At 59.6% G+C, this 16,637-nt stretch overlaps 1 protein-coding gene across 3 annotated transcripts in view; it reads right to left on the reverse strand.

Moving 5' to 3' along the window:
* Positions 1-16,637, reverse strand: part of ARMH3 (armadillo like helical domain containing 3) — a 92,172-nt gene that overhangs the window by 36,368 nt on the left and 39,167 nt on the right. For all 3 annotated transcript variants that reach the window (XM_090057232.1, XM_090057230.1, XM_090057231.1), the window contains exons 17-22: positions 15,529-15,594; positions 14,765-14,834; positions 13,593-13,653; positions 11,767-11,855; positions 3,060-3,142; positions 2,060-2,186 (exon numbers count right to left, since the gene is read on the reverse strand). In XM_090057232.1, coding sequence (XP_089913358.1) covers positions 2,060-2,186; positions 3,060-3,142; positions 11,767-11,855; positions 13,593-13,653; positions 14,765-14,834; positions 15,529-15,594 — 496 coding nt within the window. The remainder of the gene's footprint in view (positions 1-2,059; positions 2,187-3,059; positions 3,143-11,766; positions 11,856-13,592; positions 13,654-14,764; positions 14,835-15,528; positions 15,595-16,637) is intronic.

The raw sequence follows: 16,637 nt of genomic DNA on the forward strand, positions 1-16,637 counted from the left end.
GCCCTCGTAAGCTGGCTGCCTGGAGCAGGCCTATGACAGCCCCTGACAGCTGGAGGGGTGGAGAGCCAGCTGGGGTGAACTGCCCAAGGCTGCAGACACACAGCTCATTCACCAATACAACCTACACAGTCGCAGGGGTAATGTTATCCTGGATTACAGGGACTTACACTGGGGTAAGGCTGCATGTGGTATGTCTGCTCTACTACTTATCATGGCACCAAATGGCCTGGTCCCCACAGTCAGCCTGTTGCGTGTGCATGCACTAAGCCCCAGCAGCTTCTCCGTGTTCGTCTCCTTCTGCTCTGGTTCCCGTTGGCTCTGGGCTCTGTCCACACCGGACAATGTCCAGGGATTTAAGCCTATCTCAGCAGAGAGCAATTCTTGGCTTCTCCAGCCACCAGTGCTGCAGACCGGGATTAGCATTCCTGTGCTGGTCCTGTCACAGATGGGCTCGAACAGGCCGGTGAGTAGGATGGACGAGGCTCCACAAGAGGCAGGGCACCCCGGGGCACTGCAGTCAGATGGCCCATGGCTTGGGTTCAAAGCCACGCGGTTCCAGGGCTCCAACAGCCTTGGCATCTGAGCACAGGACAAAGCAGGGAAGGGGACCAAGTCCTGGCATTTCATCTGTACTGGCAGCGATCGCATGGGAGTGTGGAGGTTTCCAGATCTACCTGCCCAACAATGCTGTTTCTGGGGCTAGAGTCTCCCCCCAAGGTGCATCTTGTCTTCCTATGTGATAAGACCTCCTTGCCGCCACCATCCTCTGGGCAGCACCCAGCCAGGTCCATCTGGGACCATCCACCTGGCTTCAAGAAGCAGATCCAACTGTCAGCCTGGTGGAGCCAAGACTTGCACAGAGACCAGGCAGATGCCCTGGGCCCGATTCCCTGCAGCCGAGACGCTCAAGAGGCAATGGCCCTCCAGGCTCCAGCTTCTCCTCCTCTGAACCTCAGCCTCTGTTCAGTCAGCCCAGGAGGAAACAAGCAACCCAGAGCTGGTACTAGCAAGACCTCCTGGCTCAGACACCCACAACTGTCCTGGGGGAGAAGGAGTCTGCATCGCTCCACTTCTCTGCAGCTTTGCCCAGAGGACACCCAGGCACCACTGCCCAGAGCAGGGGCTTGGTTCCTGGGAGGCTGGGGCTCCTCCTGGCTTGCTCGGGGCCCTAAAGGCCTCCCTGGCCCTTTGGCCATGGGACAAAGGCCCTGCGGCAGTAGCAGGCATCCCCAGTTCAGAGGAGGCCGCATGAGTGCAGCTGCGGCAGCGAATGCCCCTCTCTTCCCTGGCCCTGGAGGGTCTTCTCTCCTGTGCCATCCCAGGCAGTTCTGTGGGGCTGGCAAGGAGGAACATGCCCTTTGGGACAGGGATCGGCAGAGGGCACATGGGCAGGAGAGCAGGCGGCTGCGGCTGTTCATGGACGTGGCTTCATTCACACGGGGCTTGATCCTGCTTCTGCGTGATATCTGTACCTTGTTCCCAGAGCCCAGGCACTGACGACGACTCCGTTTCCTCTCTTTGCCAGCGTGCAGCAAGCTGCTGTCTCTGCAAACAGGCTGTGGGGAATGGGACAGGACAGGACACACTGCCTTCTTGCTTGGCTCTGGCAATGGTGGGAGCCTCCTATACCACTTGTCCAGGCTCCTTGTTTGCATTAACAGTGCTTGCTGCCCTGTGCCGCCAGGTCCTGCATTGGGCTGCACTGTCCCTGCAGCTGAGGCCGTGCTTCCCCAGCTGGGAGACTGATGCACCACGGCAGCTCTTGCCAGCGTTCAGTCACAGCGACAGGGCCGCACTGACCTTCACTCTTGCTGCCTGCAAGAGGCCACCCACGCCACCTGCTCCCTGGCTGACCCGCAACAGAAAGAAGCATTGTGCTTTTTGCATCAGAGAACACGGAGTCTTCTACAAGCTGAGCCTCCCTCAATTCCTACCCTGGCACACGTGCCAGCACATGCATGCCCACCTGTGCACACACCCACAGGGCAAGCAGGGGCCTCTAAGGTAGGATATGCAGGCTGGTCTGACCCGTGGTGGCCCGGCTCGGTTGGACACTCACCCATGGAGTAGAGGTTATCGAAGCTCTGATGCATGCGGATGATCTCGTAGTACAGCTCGTCATAGCTGCTGGGCGTAGGCAGGAAGGTGTCTCCGTATGTGATGAACATGTTGAACAAGTTCACAACCTGCAAGAGAAAGGCCATAACACACGCTCAAACCGTGGACACCTGCCCAGTCCTCTGTCACCCGACACTGGCTTTTTCTGGCTCTGTCATCTCATTACGGGTCGGAGACTTAACGACACTGCATTGGCTGGCGGCACAGCCTGGCTTGTGGCTCTGCTGGGCAGGGAAGCTGCCATGACTAGGAAGTGTGACTGGACCCACCCCAGCCCCAAGGTTGCGTTTTCCAGGCGTGCTCTTTGCAACATGGCTGTACAAAGCCCTCTCCTGCAGGCAGCCTGGCCCCTGCCAGCCTGGGCTCAGTGGGGGGGTGTCCCCAGGAGCACTGGGCCTGCGTGCAAGGGCTTGGACCCCAATCCCAGGGTTCAGCCACCACTGGAGAAGGTGGCATCCTAGACGCATGCATAACACCACATGCCCCTTCTCCCATGGGGTTGGTCTGGTCTTCCCCAACCTGAACACTCCTGGTTTACTCCACGGAAGAGGGCCAAGTTCTGGAGGAAACGTCAGATCTCCCGGCTACCCTGCCTGCAGGAGCTATTGACACAGAGCTGGCAGGGCTCCTGGGTCATCTAGTCCAACCTCACCCTCATGGTCAGACCATCCCTGTCTAAATCAGCCCAATCTGCAATTAAGGCCACTCAGGGATGGAGACCCTGCAAGTGGTCTGGGCAATGTGTTCCCATAAAGTCCTTCCTAATAGCCAAGCTAAATCTCCTCCATGGCAACTCAAGCCCCTGATGTCTGCTTCTGTCCCCAGTGGACAAGCAATCTCTGTCCCATCACAGAGCCACCTCTGCTGTAGTCAAAAGCTTATCAAGTCTCCTCTTCTCCTGATTAAACAGCCCCAGCCCTAGACCCCCGCCCCATGCTCACCATGAGCGCCAAGGTGAAAATGTTGTGCTTCGCCAACAACACTGTCTCGTTGGACATGAGGAACTTCAGCAGGTTGATCAGAGCTACGAGAGAGAACAGCAATAGTCACCGCTCTTCCCAGCCAGGCATTGCAACCTGCGAAGCCCCCGCTGGCCCGGAGACCTTCCAGGCAGCTGGCTGATTTCTAACCGGCCATATAAGCTGGAGAGTTTTACATGAGGGCTTTCAAAAGACTCAATGGTGAAGAGAAAGCCCCTAGGGATTTATTACTGTCCCTCACCAGACAAAGACAGGGGGTCACAGCATGACATGAGCAGGCCAGCAGTTTAAAACGAAGACCAGGACATTGTTTCCCCCAGTTTGAGATTAAAGGGGGAGTTTGCAGCCCCCAGCTGCGGTGGGAGCCGAGAACTCAGCCAGATTCACATGGGGTTGGACACGTGCTTGGAGGAAAGGGGCATCGATTGCCACTGAGCAGGAAGCGCGGGGCACGGCCTCTGCATCGGACCTGCCTGGACCCTGAAGGCTGCAAGGGAGAGAGGAGCAGGGGAAACCTGCCGGGACCCTTTCAGCCTCCACTCTCTGCTGCCGCATGACAGCAGAGACTGGGCAAGACGGATCTGGGTCTGACCCAGCACATGGCAGTTCCTATGGAAACAGATATCGCAGAGTCCTGGGTTTATTCGCCTTCGCTGCTTTGCAGGTCAAGTCTGCTCCATCTCCCATTGAGACACTTGACAACGAGCATTTGTACCTGCTGGGACCTCCAGCTACCTCCATCCTGCCCCCTGCATTCCCTGCCGGAGCCCGGAGACCCAGAGCTTGACCATCGCTGCTGCCTAGACCCAGGGACAGCAATGCACACGTGGACTTTGGCCACTTTCTACCCCAGTTGTGGTGCAGCTGCCCCACCATGGATGTGCTACCTCCCCATGCTGGTCACCGAGGGCAAACCCGGCTCAGATATGGAGACACAGCAGGACAAGACCCTGGAGGTGCCCAGTGCAGCAAAAGCTGAAAGCAATCAGGGCTAATTTCAGGGGCTCTCAAGTCACCGTCGTGAAGCATGATTGCGCTGCTGAATGCCTGCAGAGATGGAAACAGACCCCAGACATGTCTGGGCTAATGCTGAGGCTAGCAGCAGCTTTCCCAGCAATGGCCTCATACAGAAAACTGCCTAGGACCAGAGGCAAGCTCTGGACTTGCCCTTAGCTTCCCCAGGTCTGCTCCTGGGGGTCTGGGACTTCAAACTGCCCAGTGAGGTAGCCAGAGCACAAGGTGAGGGGTGTAAAGGCAGGATTTAAAGAACCCTTTGCTGTTTGCTGCTTGGAACCAGTGTCTTGCAGTGCAATGTCAGGCCAGGTCCTTCCCTCTCCGGGCACCGCTTCAATGGTTTCTGTCTTTGGCTGCGTGGCAGGGCTGTCATGGCCATGTAAACTCAGAGCCAGCCCAGGGACAGCAGCAGAAAGGGGGAAGGAAGGGGACCAGCCCCTAGAAAACATAGATGCTCCTGCCCCATGCCTCCCCCCAGCCACCAACACAAGCTGGCTCTGGACCTGCTCTGGGTCCTGGGCTCTACAGCAACTGTCCTCAACCCTGCGAGACTCCAGCCCTGCTCGGAAAATGCCATCTCTGAGCTCTCACTCCTTTTTTGCCTATACAGAAATCTTATAATCCTTCTTCCGATGCAAAGAGCACAGACAAAGCCAGGCCTGATGGTTTTAACCCTACGGCTCCTATTGGAAATCTCCAGGTTTCTCCTGCAAGTCGTGCTAGCCTACTTGCTAGGTGCCAACCTACTGCGGCACCCCTGAAAGGGTCTCAAGGTACCCTAGGGTGCTGCTGCAGCTTGGTGGAGGAGGACGAGATGGCAGGTGTGGCTGCATGGTGACAGCTGCAGCAAGGGGCTGGCTGGCCACCCCCCGGGGCTCACACGACCTGCCATGGGCAGAAGGTGAAGGGGGCTGTGGGGCGCAACAAGGCCTGGAGCCCCCAGCCTCCACCGTGGGGCCAGGCAGCCCCCAGCACAGAGACGACGTGCAGACATTTCCTTCCAGCTCCCTCAGTGGCACAGAGCAGGGCGAAGGGGAGGGGATTTCAGCAGAGCCTGCCTCTCTCCCCTTGCAGCTCCAAGCGTCCTCAGGCCATGGATGTCCTCACGTGGAGGCTGCAGCCTTCGCAATGGGCCAGCAGGACCTACCCTATCTCCTTCTGACCCTGGTTATCCTCCCAGCTGCCCATGTGCATCACGACAGCCGTGTGAGCTGAAGGGGGGCAGTGAAGCCGAGGCCAGAGCTGTCGGCTGCGAGACCTCTCTCCAGCCACTGGCCGTGGGATCAACGGGTTCTTCCATCGCTCTCCTGCCAGCAGCAGCACTGCCCTCCCTGCCTGGCTGATGCACAGGCATTGATCCAGCCTCCCTGGGGGATGGAGAGGGGCAGCCCCCCCAGACAGCTGCTGTAGCCCGTGCCAGCCAGCTGGGGATGGCGGGACCGATGCAACGAGCCAGTTTCAAACACTGCTCAGCTGTGCACAGCGATGCACCAACACCTCCCCGATCGATACCTGGAGCAAAAAGCTAATGGCGGTCAATACCCCGGGCCTCCAATCACCAGAGCAGAGCTCCAGGGAGCAACAAGGCTGCTTGCCATCCAGAGGCAGACCCACACGTCCGGAAATCACTGCTGAAAGATGCCCATTTCCCTGTCCCTGCATTACCAGAGCTGCTGTTTGCTCCAGCAAGCAGCGTCCCCAGGCTGCAGACACAGAATCACAGAATCATAAAAAATGAGGGCTGAAGAGACCTCTGGAGGTCACATCTAGTCCAACCCCCTGCTCCAAGCAGGGTCAGTCCCAACTACTTCATCCCAACCAGGGCTTTGTCTACCCGGGACTTAAACACCTCCAAGGATGGAGGCTCCAAAACCTCTCTGGGGAGCCTGTCCCAGGGCTTCACCACCCTCCCGGTGAGACAGTTTTTCCTAATAGCCAACCTCAACTTCTCTTGCTGCAGCATGAGCCCATTCCGCCTTGTCCTGTCGTCTGCCCCCACTGAGAGCAGCCCAGCTCCATCCTCTGTGCAGCCCCCGGCAGGGAGGTGGAGGCTGTTCATAGAATCACAGAACCATAGAAGTGGGGTCAAAGGGACCTTACAGATCTTCAAGTCCGACCCCCTGCCAGGGCAGGAGAAAAAAAAAACCTGAGCTCAAATGATCCCAGCCAGGTAAGCATCTAGCCTCCTCTTAAAGCCCCCCAGGGTAGGAGCCAGCACCACTTCCCTTGGAAGTTGGTTCCAGACCCTAGCCGCCCTGACCGTGAAGTCGTTCTTACGGATGTCTGATCTACACCTCCTCTCCAACAATTTGTGGCTGTTATTCCTTGTTATGCGGGGGAGTGCTCGGGGAAACCAGGTCTCCCCCAAACCCTTCTGGTCCCCCCTAGTGAGTTTATAGACTATCCCAGGTCCCCACCCAGCCTTCTCTTGTGGAGGCTGAACAGGTTCAGGTCCCGTCGCCTCTCCCCGTAGGGTCTGCCCTGCTGCCCCCTGACCATGTGAGTGGCCTCCTCTGGACCCTCTCCATGCTGTCCACATCCCTCCTGAAGTGCGGCGCCCAGACCTGGACGCAGTCCTCCAGCTGCGGCCTGACCAGTGCCGCACAGAGGGGGAGGATCACCTCCCTGGACCTGCTCGAGATGCATCTGTGGATGCACGACAAGGTCCGGTTAGCCCTGCCAACCGTGACCTCGTATTGTCGGCCCATGTTCATCTTGGAGTCAATAATGAGTCCAAGATCCCTTTCTGCCTCCGTGCTCTCAAGAAGGGAGTTTCCCATCTTATAAGTGTGCTGCTGGTTACTACTGCCCACATGCAGCACCCTGCACTTGTCAGTGTTGAAGCGCATCCTGTTTTTGCTAGTCCACGCCTGTAACCTATCCAGGTCTTGTTGCAGTCTTTCCCTCCCTACTAGTGTGCTCACCTCGCCCCAAATTTTGGTATCATCAGCGAATTTAAACAGGCTGCATTTCACCCCGTTGTCCAAATCGCTGATGAAGAGATTGAACAGCGCGGGCCCCAGGACCGAGCCCTGGGGGACTCCGCTGCCCACTTCCCCCCAGCTCAGATATGGCCCATCCACCACCACCCTCTGGGTGCGACCCTTCAGCCAATCCGCAATCCATCTGACGGTGTAGGCATCAATGCCACAGTCGCCTAGCTTTTTAATGAGGATGGGGTGGGAGGGTGTCAAAGGCCTTGCTGAAGTCGAGAAAGACTACGTCCACGGCAACACCTGCATCCATTGCCTTTGTGACCTGATCATAAAAGGCAATCAGGTTGGTCTGACATGACTGCCCCTAATGAAACCGTGCTGTTACCAAATCCCCCTCGGTCTTCTCTTCTGCAGACTCAATCAGTTCCCTCAGCCTCTCCTCACCAGTCACGTCCCCCGGCCCCAAACCATTTTTGTTGCCCTCGCTGGACTCTGTCCAACTTGTCCACATCGTTTGTCGTGCGGGCTCACAGCTGGACACAGGACTCCAGATGTGGCCTCCCCAGTGCTGAATAGAGGGGAAGAATCACTGCCCTCCATCTGCTGGTAATGCTCCTACCAAGGCAACCCTGGATGCCGTTCTCTTTCTTGGCAACAAGGGCACACTGGGCTCATAGAGAAACCAAGGACAAGACAGATTGGGCAATCTTGGCCAAAGCTCGGTCTATCCCTAGAGGTACCGAAATGAGAAAACCCAAGGCGCTGGGTGCTGGAACAGCGACCGGGGATGCATATTTTAAGGGCACTGGCTGCAGCGTGGAGTTCGGCAGCTGTCAAACGAAGTGCGCTAAAAGAAGAGAAACCGGACGCTTATCTGACAGTAACCTGGGACCTGCCGCCGGCTCCTGCCTGACAGCAGAGCTGATTCGTTAAGCTCTGCTCTGCCGTCAGCTGCCCTAATGAATTGCTGCGGCATCGCTATGAAAGATTTTGAGGAATGATTTAAGCTTGTAATTACATGGGGATGCGCAGCCCCTCGTCGGCCGGGCACGCGGCTGCCCCTTCCCGCGAGCCATAGCAACTGGGAGGAAGGGCTCTGCTCTCGGCAGCCCCCAGCAAGAGGCTGTCACTAACGCCCGGGTGGGAGGTGCTGGAGAAACAAGGTATTTTCTAGACGAGGCTTCGGTGAGTCACAAGAAGGCCCTTCTGGCATCGCTGTACGCGCCTGCACAGCACCAGCCTGCAGAGCCCTGCAGCTCTGCCCCCTGCCCACTACTTACAACCTGCTCCAACTAATTAATAGGCCTTCCCCACCAGCACAGGCAACCCCTGACCCTCCCAGTTTAGGGGGGTCCCAGGGAAGCAGGGACCTGAAGGCACTGCCTGGACTTCCCCTCACTGCCCTCTCCGCGGGCCTCGTGCTTGGACAGGAGTCCCCTGTGCGAGGACATGCGGTGGTTTTGCACGTGGGGGCACAGGACCTGGGACCCCGAGTCAGGGCTCCCTGGATTGTGCTCAGCAGAAAAGCACCAGGCTCCATCATCAGATCAGTCCTGTGTTGGAGGCTGCTCCAGGCCCCTCTGACTGGAAACCTCCCAATGCCTCCAGCCCAAAGGCGGTCAAGACTGGGTTTTTCCCTGCATTTCAGGGGCCGACAGGGTTCCTCGCACCCCGCAAATGTACAGATGCCAACTGCAACCACCGGGCTTCATTGCATGAGGATAATGCAGCCCTGATTTCTCGTCAACAGGCCCCCTGCTCTGCCTCCTCCAGACTCATCTGCCTTTCACCGCAAGGGAAGGAGCTGGCCACGCTCAGTTTGTGGGAAAGGCACTCGAGAGGGGCCAGGCCATAGTCTGGGAATCCTTGAAGGCCTGCCGTGTCATAGCATCCTGGAGCTGTAGGACTGGCAGAGACCCCCCAGAGGTCACTTCCAGTCCAAGCCCTGCCTGAAGCAGGATCAGTGACGAACGGACTGAACTGCCAGCTGCCGGTCTCCATCCTTTTGGGCTTGCCGCACGGTCCTCTCCCTTTGCAGGGAGGCCAGGCGCCCCCGGACGCAGGAGAGGAGCGAGTGGTGGAGCCATGGGAGAAGCAGTACTTTCTTGCTGCAGAGCAGGACATTGAGCCATAGCTGGAAGTTGCAGCAAAGCAGGTTTAGATTGGAGATCTTCCCTATCAGAGCCGGGAGGCCATGGGAGAGACACCAGGGAAGGGGGACCCTCCATCACTGCAGGGTTCAAGGAGAGGCTGGACAGACACCAGTGGGGGATGCTCTATGTGCAGCAATGCCTGCGCTCTGCTGTGGGGTGTCCCAGGCTTCTAGGCTGTGCTGGTTGCCCACCACACCTCCCTTTCTGCTGCATGTGTCAGGGGTGTTTAATCCTTCCCTAAAGGTGCTGTTGCTGCTGCAGCCCGGGCTGGGGATGGGGATGGGGCTGGGGCTGGGGCTGGGCTGGGCTGTGCCAATGCTCCTGCAGGGTCCTAGCTGGAGGGTCTTGCCCCTGTGCTCAAGCTCAACCCCACTGCGGCAGGAAGGGATTTCCCCCCTGCTTAGACTGGTTTGGACTGGGGGGGTTTTGCCTTCCTCTGCAGTGGGGGCATGGCCTGGCCTGGGCTTTCTGCAGCGTCCTCGACCCCCTGGCGGCAGCAGGACGTTGGCGGCCGCAGCCCCGCCGCGTCCCAGGGGCAGGGGTGATGCCTGGGGCTGTCGGGGCGACTGTGTTGTGTGGCTCCGACGCTGGGCATGGGGTTTGTCTCGGCTGGTTTGGACGGGGCTGATCCTGCATCAGGCCAGGTTGGGATTGGATGCGACTCCACAGCTCCCTGCGTGCCCCGCGGCTCTGGGATGCTATGACACAAGGGGGGTACAAGTGGACCCCCGTGTTAGTGGGCTCCCAGTACACAAGCCACCATTTGCTGGCAGACACTGCAACTCTGACCCTGTGATCCTGAGTGCACACGCTGCATGTACCAGAGCCGGGTGGGGGCAGTTGCTCCTCCCCAAGGCACAGGGCACACCGAATACCGGTCACGGGAGAAATGGCCATATGCCGACAGCCCCACGGTAATGTCATGCAGGAGGAGGGTGAGACCTCCTCTCCGAGAGGGAGCAGCCCCTCTTCCACAGCTGCTCGGCCTCTCTGCTTTGGACAAGGGCACATCGATGGCCGGGCTCTGGTGATGGCTGGGCTCCAGCAACAACCGTTCTGCTCACAGTGCTCACAAAGCAACCACAGAGTCCCGGAGCCGTGGGGCTGGCAGGGAGCTGTGGGGTCACATCCAGTCTGGCCCTGCCTGAAGCAGGATCAGCCCCATCAAACCCTGCGTCCGACCTTGGAGCAGCACGACACAGTCACCCCTGACACAGCCCCAGGCATTGCCCCGACCCCAGCCCTGGGATACAGGGGGGCCGTGGCCACCAACGTCCTGCTGCTGCCAGGGGGGTCATGGGTGCTGCAGACAGCCCAGGCCCAGGCTGTGCCTCCACTGCAGAGGAAATCAAAACCTCCCAGTGCAACCAGTCTGAGCAGGGGGGAAATCCCTTCCCACCCCAGTGCAGTGTGGGGCTGAGCCTGAGTGCTGCAGCAAGACCCTCCAGACAGGACCCTGCGGAGCTGGTCTCAGAAGTCCCTGCACCCTGCCTGGGTGCTGTCTGTCAGGGGCACAGTAGCTGGGAGGACACCCCTGCATTTGTCCCAGAGCCAGGGGAGAGCAAACAGTGGCTCAAAAAGGGGCTAGAAACCTAACAGTGCAGCAGGTCCCAGAGTCAGAACCAGTCGTGAGACAGACACGGGCCCAGCCAGGACACGCCTGTCAGCCCGGGGTGGCCGGGGCAGGTCCTCTTGGCAGCACACACTTCCTAGATGCACAGCGATGCTACAGGGGAAGCACCAGATGCCCTCCAGCTCTGCCCAGAGGATGGATGCCCAACCCGAGTGTGCTCCCGACGGCACCACGCATGGCACACACGTGCCTGCACACCCCTCCCCCAGTGCTTCCCCCCCAGCCTGAGCAGCATTTCCTGCTCTTCTAAAGTGCTTTACATTACTAAACCCTGTACAAACACTAGCTAATTAGCAAGAGCAGCAGCAGCCTCCCAGGACCCCCCCCCCCCCCGGCTCCCCCGGCAGGGGGGAAGGACACAAAGAAAGGGACAGCTTAAGCTTGGCGCCGTTCCTGCCAGCGAGACCATTCAACCATGGAGCCGCTTGTACTGATAGCTGCAAAACCAGGCCTGGGGGCCGGGGGGGTGCGGGGAGCCTCCGGGCTCGCTCAGGGGGAGGGAGCTCTGCCTGCAGCCTGTGCAGATGCCTCCATGCTGCCTCCTGGCCGAGACATTGCCCTACGGCTTGGGCTCCCGGGACCCGCTGGGTCCCTGTCTAGCACTGCCAGCCCTCCTTGAAGTGCCAAAAAGCCCTCCCCTTTTCTCAGCGCCTGAAGGCAGAAAGCCCATTCCTCCAGGGCCCCAATCAGGGCTGATGACACTCGCTACCATGGTGATTAGGACCAGGCACCACGATGCTAAGGGATCCGAGACAAGCCCAGAGTGCTGCAGAGGAGGCCAAAATTCACCTGCAGCAGCCACGAAATCCAAGCAAAGCCCTTCCTGAGAACGGGCTGTGTGCAGCTGCAAGCGTTTGCACCTGACCTGGGACCCTGGCATGGGAGCAGCAGCCCCCAGGTGCGTGGAGCAGGGGTGGGAGAAGGGGAGGTACCTGACCACAGCTCCCGCCACGTGTAGTGCAGCCGGACTCGGCATTTCTTCTGGTAGCACAGCAGCTTGTGCACGATCTGGATGCAGCGCCTGGGTGGGGGAGAGAGAGGCCAGGTCAATACGCATCGCATCTGGATGGTGAGGTCAAAGCCCTGGCGAGGCAAAAGGAGGCCTCACACAGTAGCAGCACTCTCACGTGTGCTGGGGGTATCATGGCACAAGGCATGCCTCTCAGGGAGGGCTCCAGTGCTTGTCCGCATGTGCATACGCACACACAGCTCTCTGGGAAATGCTCACGAACAAGAGACCCACCTGCAACCGGCTTGTCAACAGTCTCAGCTCTGGGCAGGCCCACCACACATCCACAGGCCAGACTGGCTGCCCTTGGAGACCCTTGCGGCTGCAAGTCCCGGCTGGGGCAGGATCAGTTTAAAGCAGCTGAATGTGGCACCTGGCTGCTGGGCCACTGTTGGACTCACCAAGCAGAGGAGGGGGGAAAGGACCTGAGCCTACTCTGGCCACAGTCCACAGGACAAGTTGGGAGCACCCCGGAGCTGAGGGCGGTGGCCCGGGGTGACAGACGAGGCCTGTGTCCAGTACCTGTGCACAGCCCTGTGCTTGCTCGGCCACGAGACCAGGCTGGGTCAAGGCAGAGCTCCTCATGCAGCCAGCGGGAACCGTGGGAAAGCACATGCACCTCTGAGCACAACCGCCATGCAGCACGGGGCCCCAGGGCAAGAGCAAGGGACTTCTAGAGCTGAACCAAACCCAATTTGCCTCCTTACTCCGAAAGCCGAAGCTGCAGGGGCCATGTCCCCAGGGGACGCTGCTTCAGGAACCCTGACTAGCTGGGCTGGCTCGGTCAGCAGGCCCCGCTGGCAGCCAGCCCTGGGTCAAAGCAGCCTGACCAGCCCTGGTTACCAGGCACCCCCTCCAGCTGTCCCCAGTGTCACTGGCAGCAACACAGGGGCTTACGTGTGTACGGCCTCGCCACCGTCTGCAGCGACTGTCTGCAGCAGGTCCGGCTCTGGCAGGAGCTGAACGTGGGGGCTGCGTAAATGTGCCCGAACTGATGGCAACCAGCATGTGCCAACAGCAGCCCCAGTATGTTCCCTTGCTGCACTATGTAAAGTGCTTTCCCCTTCACCCTGGCTACCGCGTCTCTCCTGCACTGCTGTCCCTTCCCAGGCTGCTCCCAATGCCATAATGGTGATGAGAACGACTGCCGATGTGCACGGAGCTGCAAGCAATGAGCTTTGCTTGCTCCGGCGGTGGGGAGTCCAGTGCAGCCCGCACAGGCATCATCTTCCAGGGCTTTGCTGCTGCTCTGCGATGCCTGTCCCAGCCACAAAAAACGCCCAATGCGCACCAAGCCAGCATGGGGCCACACTAGCCCACTGGCCTTGGGACATGGACAGGAGCTGGGTCAAGATCACGCCTGGAGCCGCAGCCCCTGGACAATACTGCAGCTCTCTGCTGGCACAACTCCCCAGGGACTGGAGTTCAAGTGGAGAGAGGGACTGGCAGCTGGCTAACTGCTCCCAGCTTGGGGTTTCGCTCAGGGGCCTGTGACAATGATGGTGGGTGAAATGCCTCCCTGCTGCCATGCTCTCAGTGCTCAATCAGGCAGACGAGGAGAGCTCCCTGGGAGGGCAGAAATCATTTCCTTTCTGGTCACTGAACACGGCAAGCGCAGGGGTTGTGGGAAGCCTGGTAATTCCCCTCACTCCCCACCCCAAAAGCAGTATCCTGGGCAAGGGAGGGGAGTGGTGGAACTAGAACGGCCCCGTCTCTACACACGGAGGCTGGAGCTGCCCCAGCACTTACACGTAGAGATCCATGGGAAACTCCTTCATCATGTGCGTCACGATGAACTCCACCATCAGATCTGAGAGGGGAGGGAAGAAGAGAACACAGTGACCATCAAACCAGCTGTGGCTGCAGCCAGCAATCCCCAGTGCAGCCCATGCAACCCCTCACCACAAGACAAATGACCCAGCTCTTGAGCTTAGACTGCCCGCGGCTCCTTGGGAGAAGGAGCAGCTCTTGGGAGCCCCATGGGTGGCATCTGTGCAGTGCTGGCTCTGTGGCATGCGCCCTCCCCAGGCCTCTCCCAACCCTCAGGATCCCTCAGTAAAAAAAACCCCATGTGGCTGACTGTGAGGCACAGAAAGGCCCTCGGGTTTCATGGTGCTGCTGATGGAAAATTCTAGGAAGAATGATGCCCTGAGAGAGGCTTTCACCAGGGGCAATGTGTGCCGGAGAGCTTTGTTTCTGGAGATGTACCGTGCAGAGCCCTCCGCATATTTATAGCAACAACGCGGGAGCAAGGCAGCAGGAGCAAGGCAGCAGCAGCCTTGTTTCTGCAGTGACTAAGTCGCTTGCCTGAGGCTCAGGCTCTGGGGGCTCAGCTGGCAGCTGGAGTCCCGCTCAGGGTATTCACAGAAGAGCGAGCAACAGGCCCAGCTCAGTGACGTGTGTCGCAGACACGTGCGGGAGACGAGGTGGTGGCAGGGGGCTCCTCCCCAGCCCCATGTGGCGACCAGCAGAGCCTAGAAGCCTGGGAGATCCCCATAGCAGAGCACGGGCATCACTGCACCTAGATCGCACCCCCATCCAGCCTCTTCTTGAACCTCTCCAGCGATGGAGAGCCCACCTTCCCTGCTTTAGATGAAGCCCGACCCATGATGAGCAGAGGCACGATCACCTCCCACATCTTGCACCTGATGCTTGTATTGATGCATTCGCCTTGGGTCTGCGATATACCAAGACTCCCAGGTCCTCCCCCATGGGCTGCTGTCCAGCCTGGGGTCACGCATGCTGCATTAGCCGGACCCCAGCAGACAGGGCACCAAACAGGTCCCTTCCCCACCACCATGCACTCTCTGGGAAGAAGCCACGTCTTTGCAACCCTGAGCTGTCCCAGAAGCGCACTGCTCTGCCCCGCTCACAGCAGGCCTGAGACCAACCCAGGGAGCCTCAGCCCCGGCACTACTCACCCAGCACCGCGCACACCAGGGGACGACACGGGAGGTTCTTGTCGGCTGCTTTCTTCCTGTGCCGCATTGGCTGTGAACACACGTGGGGCAGGGAGAGGGGTCAGCGAGCATCCCCATCTGCTTTCCATGAGGACGTGACTGCCTGGGGTCTTGCTGTTGCCTCCACTGCCCCCTGGACCACTCTCTGCAGCTGGCATGGCCCTAGGGGCATCTCTGCCAGCCCAGCCCCTGCCCCGGGTGGGGCCCTCCCTAGCTATCCCAGCCCAGCTCAGCCTAGCATCGCCTCTGAAAACCTCCAAGGAGGAAGATTCCCCCTGTCTGTCAGGAGCAGGGTCCAGTGGTGGGGTGGCAGACCCAACGGGATGCCTCCCCCTTCTGTTAATGGGCTCCTGACCAAGCTGGGGATTGAGCCCAGGACACAGTGACCAGCGCAAGCCAAGACACAACACCAGACTCAGCACTCCCCAAGGAGCTGCTGAAGCAGGAGGCTCCCCAACCAGCCAGGCTGTATGGCACGTCCTCTCCTGGAGCCAGGCTCCAGGCCACTGCCAGCTCAGCTCCTGGAGCAAACCAACAAGGGCATGTGGGTACGCGTCTCCCTCTCAAGGGAACAAGGCACCAGCAGCGCTCCTTGCAAAGCTTCTCATGGGCACCCCCCCGCTGGCGTGCAGGACACAACACCCTGGTGGGTGAGGACCTCAAACCTTGGTGCTCCCCACCTCAAGCACAGAGGCCCCTCAGGGGCCTGTCCAAGAGAGACTCACCATCCGGTGGAGGTTCACTCGGAAATTCATGTTGTCATCGTGCAGGAAGGCATTGGCGTACTGATCCTGCAGAGAGGGCACGGGGAGAGGTGAGAAACATGCAGCGCCGACTGCCACCAGCCGCTCTCACCCGACCCCAAGGGACAGGTGTGCCTGGCAAATGCTCAGCGCATGGATCCCGGATCAGCCCCCTGCCCACCTAACCCAGCTTAGCCAGGGGGTGGCTCTGAAAACCTCCAAGGAGGGAGATTTCCCTGAGGGAAAAACCCTGCTCAGACCCACTCACTCTCCCTTCCAGCCTCCACATGATGTAGGAGACCGGGCGAGATGGGCCTGGTCATCCAGCGATGGGTTCAACAGCTGCCCTGCCCCATGGAAAATGTGGGTTCGTTCCCCACTGCCTCATTCAGCCGCCAGCCTCAGGACCCCCAGCCCCACGCAGCCCTTCCTGAGCAGAGGCCTGTGTCCCCAGGGTTTGGTCAGTAATCTGGGTCCCATCGCTCTCTGGGCTCGGCTACTAGAAGCAGTGGGAGTTTGGACACCCGCTGGAGGAGGCACAGGGACATCCTGCTGGGCCCAGGCTTCAGCCCCTAGACAGCATGAGGTTTATGAAAGGGCTTCAATGCCCCTCACATCTCTGCTCCAGGTGTCAGGGGATTTAATCTTCCCTCAGACGCGCTGGTGCTGCTGCAGCCCAGGCTGGGGATGGGGCTGGGCTGAGCCAATGCTCCTGCTGGCACCCACCCCACAGGGTCTGGGTTGGAGGGTCTCGCCCCCGCGCTCAGCTCAGCCCAACACTGCAATGGGGCAGGAAGGGGTTTCCCTCCTGCTCAGACTGGTCTGGACTGGTCCCTCTGCAGCAGGGACATGGCCTGGCCTGGGCTCTCTGCAGCGCCCGTGACCCGCCAGCAACAGCAGGACATTGACGGCCGTGGCCCCCCTGTATCCCAGGGGCAGGGGCAATGCCTGGGGCTGTGTCAGGGGCAGCTGTGTCGTGTGGTTTCGAGGTCACACACAGGGTTTGTCTGGGGGGGTTTGAATGGGGCTGATCCCGTCTCAGGCAGGGCTGGACTGGATGCGGCCCTGCAGCTCCCTGCCTGCCCCACGGT

This window comes from Crocodylus siamensis, chromosome 7 (genome assembly GCF_052110815.1).
Source record: "Crocodylus siamensis isolate JL-2025a chromosome 7, ASM5211081v1, whole genome shotgun sequence".
NCBI lineage: Eukaryota > Metazoa > Chordata > Crocodylia > Crocodylidae > Crocodylus > Crocodylus siamensis.